The sequence below is a fragment of the Eimeria acervulina genome, genomic scaffold (genome assembly GCF_000499425.1).
Source record: "Eimeria acervulina Houghton genomic scaffold, Eah_scaff1278, whole genome shotgun sequence".
Classification (NCBI taxonomy): domain Eukaryota; phylum Apicomplexa; class Conoidasida; order Eucoccidiorida; family Eimeriidae; genus Eimeria; species Eimeria acervulina.
The window spans coordinates 1-8575 of NW_013549311.1; the positions used below are offsets into that span (position 1 = coordinate 1).

An 8575-nucleotide genomic window follows, 5' to 3' on the forward strand; every position below is an offset into this window, starting at 1 on the left:
ATGAGCTTCTAAACGGCCGTTACCCAGCATGCGCAGCACTTGAGCATATGCTGCAGCAAAAAATATACATAAATATATATATATATATAGATAGATATGTATATAAAGCAATGAGCTTCTAAACGGCCGTTACCCAGCATGCGCAGCACTTGAGCATATGCTGCAGCAAATATAAATATATATAAATATATAAATATATAGATATATATATAGATATAAATATATATATATATATATATAGAAAGATATATCTATATATATATATATATGCATATAAATAAATACAGACATATATAATACAGGCAAACATATATATATATATATTTGTATATATTTATTTGAGGAGTTTGTTTTATTGCACTTTGAAACAAAGTTAAACTCACTATTATGTCTATTTTATAATTCAGAGAAGAGTATAGTTTTGGGTGTCAAACCCTAAACCCTAAACCCTAAACCCTAAACCCTAAACCCTAAACCCTAAACCCTTACCCTGTCCGTCTTCTTTGAATTGCAATTCTCTCTTCTCCCCCTCATTATCATTCTTCCCCCTCCTTCGATTCTTCCCACCCTTTCCTACACGCAACAAACAACCCTAAACCCTAAACCCTAAACCCTAAACCCTAGGGCGATAGGCGCCATGCGGCTGTGGGTGGTGCTGCACTCCGACAACATATGCAAGCCTCTGTGGAGGCAGACTTCACTGCCATCTCCAGCAGCAGCAGCAGCAGCTGCTGCTGCTGCTGACTGCAGCAGCAGCAACGACTACAGCAGCAGCAACAGCAGCAGCAGCAGCAAAGGTCGATATCCGGGAGTCTGCTGCAAGTGTATGCTGAAGGCTGAGCGAAGAAAAAACGCTTGTACAAGAGCTGCAAACTGCAGCAGCCGCTGCATGCTTCTGCTGTTGCTGCTGCTGTTGCTGCTGCTTCTGCTGCTGCTGCTGCTGCTGCAAGACGGGGCATAGAAAGATAGCTGCAGCTGTCAGCAAGCAGCAAGAAGAAGCAGCAGCAAATGCTAAGAAAGACAAACCTTTGTTCTTCGGCATCTTCACGCAGAACGCGTTCAGTTGGTGCTGCTGAGCCCCGCGACTGCAAACCCTAAACCCTAAACCCTAAACCCTAATCCATAAACCCTTAACAGCTTCCACGCTTTTCCTCCGAATAAGCCTCCAGTAGAACCCTCCCGCAAATACACCGAACACAGTAGCCGTAGCGGCAGCAGCAGCAGCAGCAGCCGCCCCGCTGCTGCGGGGCCGCTGGGGGGTGATCGTTTACAAGAGCAGCAGCATCAGCAGCTTGCATTTGTTTTGTTTCTGCTGCATGCAGTAGTAAATCAGTTTCTTTGATTTGTTGTTTATATAACAAGCAGCAGCTGTCTTTGTAATAACTCTGAACGGGCTTAGAGTTTAACCCGAGGGGCAAAGACGCCGCCCCACACACGGGGACGACCAGCAGCAGCAGCAGCAGCAGCAGCAGCGGAAGCTGCTGCTGTTGCTGCGTGTTTCGCTGCTGAATGGGTGTTTTAAGGCTGTAGAGCTGCAGCAAAGAAGGGTCAACCTCCTGCTGCTGCTGCTGCAGCTGTTGCTGCTCTTGCTGCTGTGAGCAGGCCCGGCCCACGATGCGACGATGAGGCGTCATTTGTCTGTTTGTTTGTTTGTTATTTTTTTGTTTTGTCTTTTTTCGCGTTCTTTCGCCTTCAGAGGCCCAACCCATCGCACGCCAGCTCCCTATACACTGCTACCAGGCACAACATGCAGCAGCAGCAGCAGCAGCAGCAGCAGCAGCAGCAGCAGTTGCTCTAGGCAGCAAACTGCAGGGGGGCTCGTATGCAGTGAAGATGGTGCGAGTCGCCTAGACCATATCAGTTCTCTCTCTGCTGCTGCTGCAGCAGCAGCAGCAACAGATGCAGCTGCTGTTCCTATCGACTCCCCTACCCTGCCCGCGGCAGCAGCAACAGGAGCAGCAGCAGCAGCAGAAGAGCGTTTTCCGTTTCAGGCAGAGGTGAAGAGGGTTCTTGATATTATCGTTCACAGCCTCTACACCGACCGTGACGTCTTCCTTCGCGAGCTTATCTCTAACGCCGCTGATGCATGCGACAAGAAACGGGTGCTGCTTGGCCAGCAGCAGCAGCAGCAGCAGCCGGACCAACAGCAGCAGCAGCAGCAGCAGCGCTCGATTCGGGTGTATGCAGACAAGAAGGCGGGAACGCTGACAATAGAAGACGACGGCATAGGAATGAATAGACAGGAGTTAATCGATCATCTGGGCACCATTGCTCAGTCGGGTACCTACAAATTCGCTCAACACCTGCAGCAGCAGCAGCAGCAACAGCAGCAGCAGCTGGAAGGAGGGGGGCCCTTAGGGGGTGCGAATGATCTCATTGGGCAGTTCGGCGTTGGGTTTTACTCTGCTTTTTTAGTTGCAGACAAAGTAGAGGTCATCTCTTCTCGCTGGACACCCCCAAGTGCAGCAGCAGCAACATCAGCAGCAGCAGCAACATCAGCAGCAGCAGCAGCAGCAGTTCCAGAGGTATGGAAGTGGAGTTCTAGCTGCGGGCAGACTTTCGCAGTGCAGCAGCTTGACGGAGCAGCAGAGCAGCAGCGATGGGTGCAGCAGATGCGAGCGTTGCATCTGAGCTTGCAGCAGCAAGCAGCAAAGGCAGGTACCCCTGTCGGCGACGCATATCTCTTACAGCAGCAGCAGCAGCTCGAGCAGCAGCTGTCTCAGCCTTGGACAGGGACCCGAGTAGTGCTGCATCTACGAGAGGAGTGCGATGACTACTTAGAAGATTATCGTCTTAAAGAGCTTTTAAAGAAATACTCAGAATTTCTATCAGTACCAATTTACTTATTAGCAGAGCGTATTGAATATGAAAGGGTACCCGATGCAGACGCTCAGCAGGCGGGGGGCCCCCCGGGGGCCCCTAAATTTAAAACAGTAACGAATCGCTTTTCTGAGTGGCTTCATTTAAATACACAACCCCCTATATGGAGACGTGCAGAGGAGACGCTGACAGAGAAGGATTACGTAGACTTCTATAAAGCTACGTTTAAGGTATGCCTGTCTTTCTTTTGTGTTTAATGCTCTTTCTCTCAGCTTTATCTATCTATCTGTCTCCCTTCACTCTCCGGCTGGTTGTCTATCTCTCGCTCTATACTCTCGCTTCGCTCCGTTCTCGGTTGTCTCTCTGCCTCTGCATGCATGCATGCATGCATGAATACGTGCATGCAGAGGGGTACTGTCTGTACAGCTGAGTGGTTTGATATTGATTGGGTGTGTTGTTGTTTCAGGCTTACGATGATCCTCTCGCTTTTCTTCACATGCAAGTGGAGGGTCAGGTCTCGTTTAGGGCTCTGCTGTACGTACCGGGGACGTTGCCTTGGGAGCTCTCAAGAAATATGTTCGGTGGGGCTTTATATGCAAACTTGCATGCATGCATGCACATAATGTTTCAGTTATAATAATGAATTGCTCCTGTAGCACCACCTCCTGCTTGACCTGCTGCTGCACAGTCTGCTGCTGCTGCTATTGTTTTTAAGTCTATTATTGCTGCACTTGCGGTGCCTGGCTGCAGATGAGGACTCGCGAGGCATTCGGCTGTACGTACGCCGCGTCTTCATAAACGACAAGTTCCAGGAGGCAGTCCCGAGGTTAGGGTCTCACAGGGTTTAGGGTTTAGGGTTTATGTAGGTTGCATGGAGGCGCTGAGGCCTGTCTGCTGCTGGAGCCCTCTCTGCTCCCAGGCTGGCGTTCAAGGGAGATCCCCTGTTGCTGCTGCTGTTCTTATTGTTGCTGCTGCTGTTCTTATTGCTGCTGCTGCTGCGGGTTATGATGATTTCGCTCCCTCTACTGAGGCTTGCCTCTTGAGGATAATGCGAATAACGGAATCGATTAACAAACTTCTGATGTGCCGCATGCATCTGCTGCTTTGTTGTTGCTATCTCTTTGCTGTTTACTGCATGCTTGTTTCCTTTTATTTGCTTTCTTTGCTCTGTCTGGGATGATTGGCGCGTGTCAGTTGAGGCCCCTCGTTGTCTCGCGTACAAACGAACCCACGCGGGAGCCGAGGCTGTCTATGCAATTAAAGCCGCGCATCTGAGACAAATAATATGAAATGAACAGAAATAAATAATCGATGGAATAAACAATAAATCGTTCTTGTTCTTTTGTTGTGTCTCAAGTGCCAATTGGGACGCGGACGCGTGCGTTCTATATATACTTCGTTTGTGTTGCTTGATAATGTTTTATCTGTCGTTCGGGGTCTCATAGCCCGACATTCAGAAGCTCGCTCTCGTGGATGTATGTAGGTAGAATATAATGTATTGCGTATGCATCTGAATAAGAAAGCAACAATAGAAGTTCAGTATATTTGTTGTATATTAGGTGTTCTTTTCTCTTCTCGTCGATGAAGAAAGAAATGGAATATGCTTGCGTTTTCGTTGCTTTCTTCTTGCAGGTGGCTTACCTTTATTCGCGGTGTTGTTGACTCAGACGATCTTCCTTTAAATGTTGGTCGAGAGATACTGCAGAAGTCGCAGATGTTAAGAGTTGTTCATAAGAGAGTTGCAGCAAAAGCAGTTGAAATGATTCAAGCAATCAAACGACAAGGAAGTGAAAAGTGGGACCGCTTCTGGGAAAACTACGGGAAGTACATCAAGGTAGGTGCCTATACACCTGAATTGTGCATTCAAGTTTCTGTTCATATTCAAGTTTCTTCGTTTTTCTATTTCTCTCCTATTCCGCGGCGATTTTTATTCGTTTTAAATATATTTTTTTATTTTCGTTCTTTTTATTCTCGTCGACAAGTGTTTCCCAGTGGAAAGGCGCTCCTTAAAAGCCAGATCTTCTCGCGTTTCCAGAGAAGGGCTCGCTGATGATTTGCGGCTACCGACGTTCCCATTGGGAATATGCGGAGAACTTCTTTTGCTGGAATTACCGACTGATGAAGAAGCCGCCTTTCCATTGCATTCTTTCATTCATTCGTTGATCCATTTACTTATTCCTTTATGTTTTCCTGTCCGTTCGCCCTGTTATTGCTCTTCTCGGTGCTCATTTCTCCTCTTCTGTACAAGGAACCACAGTCTGCTGCGATTGTGATGATTTCGCTCCCTCTACTGAGGCTTGCCTCTTGAGGACAATGCGAATAACGGAATCGATTAATAATCTTCTGATCTTGCAGCATACATATACTACTTTCTCTTCTTTCCCCCTAGATGTTTCTCTGTGTTTCTGTTGCTGTGTTTATTCGCATTCCTTTTATTTGCTTTCTTTGCTCTGTCTGGGATGATTGGCGCGTGTCAGTTGAGGCCCCTCGTTGTCTCGCGTACAAACGAACCCACGCGGGAGCCGAGGCTGTCTATGCAATCAAAGCCGCGCATCTGAGACAAATAAAAGAAGTGTATAGAAATTTTTATTGTCTATTGGGAACTATTGCATGCATGGTTGCATTGGCGTTCCTCTGTATGATCTTATTTCTTTTTGGTTGCATTATCTGTTGAGTGATAAATAACAAATTCGAATATATTTTATTGTTTTATTGTGCAGATCGGCGCTGTAGAGGACCGGGATCAGCAGCAAGCGTTGGCTTCGTTGGTGCAGCTTCATTCGTCTCACTCGCGTACATCTTTAACCACCTTAGATGAATATATATCTCGTTTAGAAGAAAGGAACAAGAAAATAGAAGAAGGAAAGCACCCCCCTCTGCCGAACGGACAGCCAGCAAAGAAGCAAAAGGCAATATTCTTTTTAGCAGCAGAAAATAGAAGAGCAGCAGAAGACAGCCCAGCATTAGAGGGTCTAAGAGCGAGGGGTTTGGAGGTTTTGTTTGGAGTTGAGCCCCTTGATGAATTCTTTCTTGCTTCTCTCGGTATATCTCAGTTTAAGGGCTTTGATGTTGTTGATATTAATAAAGCAGATCTACAGCTCGATGCAGAAGACACTGAACAAAACAACAACCCCACCCATGAACATTTGCATGCAGCAGATAATAAAGATTTAAACAAACAAAACAACGCCACGCAAACAGAAGATATCGCCACTAAAAGAATTGAACTCGCCCCGTAAGCTAACCCCAAAGGGCAGCCCTAGTCTTTTATCTATTCGCTTATTGTATGATGCAGCAATTATATATATATATATATATATGTATGTATATATAATATCTATAATATATAATATATATATACATGTATCGATAAGTATTCCATATATATATATATATATAACTACTTCACTTGGTCTGGTTTGTCTGCGTATTTGCCTATTATTTATATATTTATTTATTTGTTTTTATTTAATTGTGCTGCATGCGGCTGGTGATGATTTGCGGCTTCTGAGGCTCCTTTGGAGTTATTTCTGCTGAGACGAACTTTTGCTGGAATTACCGACTGAAAGCGCTGCTCCTTTTATTCTTTTTATCGTTTGTTTGCTTGAATATATATATATATATATATATGTATACGTATATATATGCATGTGTATATGTAAATATGTATATTATAAAGGTTGTGCTATGTTTATTGGCTGTGTATATTTCATTTGCATGCGTTGTTTTTGTTTACTTTGCGTTTAATAGTAAAATAATACAAAATAAATGCATAAAATACTATTTATTTATTTTTCTTGTTTTATTATTATATATTGAATGGCTGCACAGCGGTAGTAGACGAGCACCCAGTGTTAATTTTCTTTGATGTTCATCTAGACGCCTTTTAATGCATGCATGCATGCATTTTGTTTAGGGCCTACCTACCCTCTAATGCATGCATGCATGCTTTTTTGGGGCTTTATTCCCCTCTAATGCATGCATGTAGATCTACAAAGACACATATATATAGTGTATTATATATTTTATATATAATCTATACATATAAGATATATATATATATATGTAAATATATATATATATATATATGTTATGCTTTTCTCAGGCTAGTGGAGTGGCTGCAGCAGTGTTTAGGGCCTCGGGTGCACAACGTGTCTCTGTCTTCTCGTTTAGTTCAGCATCCAGCAGTATTAGTTCAGGGGCAGCTGGGGCTGTCTCCTACAATGCAGCGTTATATGCAGCAGCAAGCAGCAGCACAAGGCTTAGCAGAACAAAAGCTCTTCGGAGCTACTCTTAATCAGCCCATCTTAGAAATCAATCCTAATCATCCTATCATCAAACAACTCGATCTCATGGTATGGTTTAGGGTTTAGGGTTTAGGGTTTAGGGTTTAGAGGGGGTGGGGCAGTGTCTTTGGGGTGCTGTTTTTGATGCTGCTGCTGAGGCAGCAGCAGCAGCAGCAGTTTTGCTGTTTAGATAGATGAGAATCTGTTTCTTTTTGTTTGTTTCTTTCTATCATTTGCTTATTTGTTTTATCGTTTGTTGATGGTGTTTAGCAAATGCGATGAAGATGCTGCTGCTGATTGTTTGATTCTTTGTTATTCTTTCTTGTTGCTGTTTATTTTGTCTTCTTTGTTTTGGCTTCTATTTTATATTTATATTTGTTTGTTTTATACTTTGTTTTTGTTTTTGTTTGTTTTCTTTGTTCTGCCGATGATGGCTGATAGTAGATGACGAGCTGCCTCTCTCTTTGAGGGGTTGTGAGTTTAATATATATATATAACTGAGACGCCTGCAACTAAGCATCAGCAGGAGCAGCAGCAACAGCAGCAGCAACTGCAGCAGCAGCAGCAACTGCAGCAGCAGCAGCGCCTGTTGTACATGTGTGTGTCTATTACAGTTGAGGTGTACGTACACCTGAACTTCTATAGAAATATTATTTTTTATGTTAAGACGCTTCGGGATGCATTTTTTTGTTTTCTTGATTATCTTCTTCTTTATAAAGAGGAACTATAATGAAGGCATTTATAGGAAGAGTCTGAAGGCGTTTCTTTATTATTTTAATTGTTTATTTTATTTGCATTTTGTTTATTTTGTTTTCTTTTTGTTTGTTTTGCTGGCTTGTCTTGTTTGTTTATTTGCTGTGTGCTTTATATCAATATATATATATATATACAAATATATATATATATATATATTTGTATATATATGTGTATATATGTGGTGTTTTGTTATTATTTTTTCGTCTTGTTAGGGTCTTTCGTTGTTTATTGTTTTGTTAATTCATAGCTCATCATCGCTCTGCCTTGCTGTTTCTACCTATCTCCGCGTCTGTCTCCTTTGTTATCAAAAACTTTGCTGCTGTTGCTGCTGCTGCTGCATGCAGGTGAAGGCTGATCCTTCTAGCAGCAGAGCGAAGTCTCTGGCTTTAGAGTTATTTGCTGTCGCGTCGCTGCAAGGTGGATATACACTCGAAGACCCCGGGGCTTTTGCTAAGTCTGTGCTGCAGTTGTTAGGGAGAGAGGCGGAGTCTTTCTTAAACAACAGAGACAAATAAATAAATAAATAAATAAATAAATAAACATATAAATAAATTTATTTATTTAATAAAGGATAGTTCGTGTATTTAACCGTTGTTTATTTATTTAGTTTGTATTAATTCGATGCATGCAAAACAAAAAAAACAAACGAAATCCATCAAAGACATTTTCCTTCTCCCTCATCAATGAATAACAAGTAATATAAAATATATATA

At 43.2% G+C, this 8575-nt stretch overlaps 2 protein-coding genes across 2 annotated transcripts; one reads left to right on the forward strand and one right to left on the reverse strand.

Moving 5' to 3' along the window:
- Positions 1 to 489: 489 nt before the first annotated feature.
- On the reverse strand, positions 490 to 1042 carry EAH_00057940 (hypothetical protein; the record flags this gene model as incomplete). The annotated part of the gene is made up of 2 exons (XM_013393689.1): positions 490 to 573; positions 1027 to 1042. Coding segments are annotated over 2 exons (100 nt in total), but the record flags the coding sequence as incomplete, so codon positions are not given.
- A 580-nt stretch (positions 1043 to 1622) lies between these two features.
- EAH_00057950 (heat shock protein 90, putative) lies at positions 1623 to 8377 on the forward strand (the record flags this gene model as incomplete). The annotated part of the gene is made up of 7 exons (XM_013393690.1): positions 1623 to 3050; positions 3287 to 3401; positions 3571 to 3646; positions 4453 to 4654; positions 5541 to 6055; positions 6926 to 7175; positions 8207 to 8377. 7 exons carry the CDS (start codon positions 1623 to 1625, stop codon positions 8375 to 8377), a joined length of 2757 nt encoding a protein of 918 aa, XP_013249144.1.
- Between the last annotated feature and the right edge of the window lie 198 nt (positions 8378 to 8575).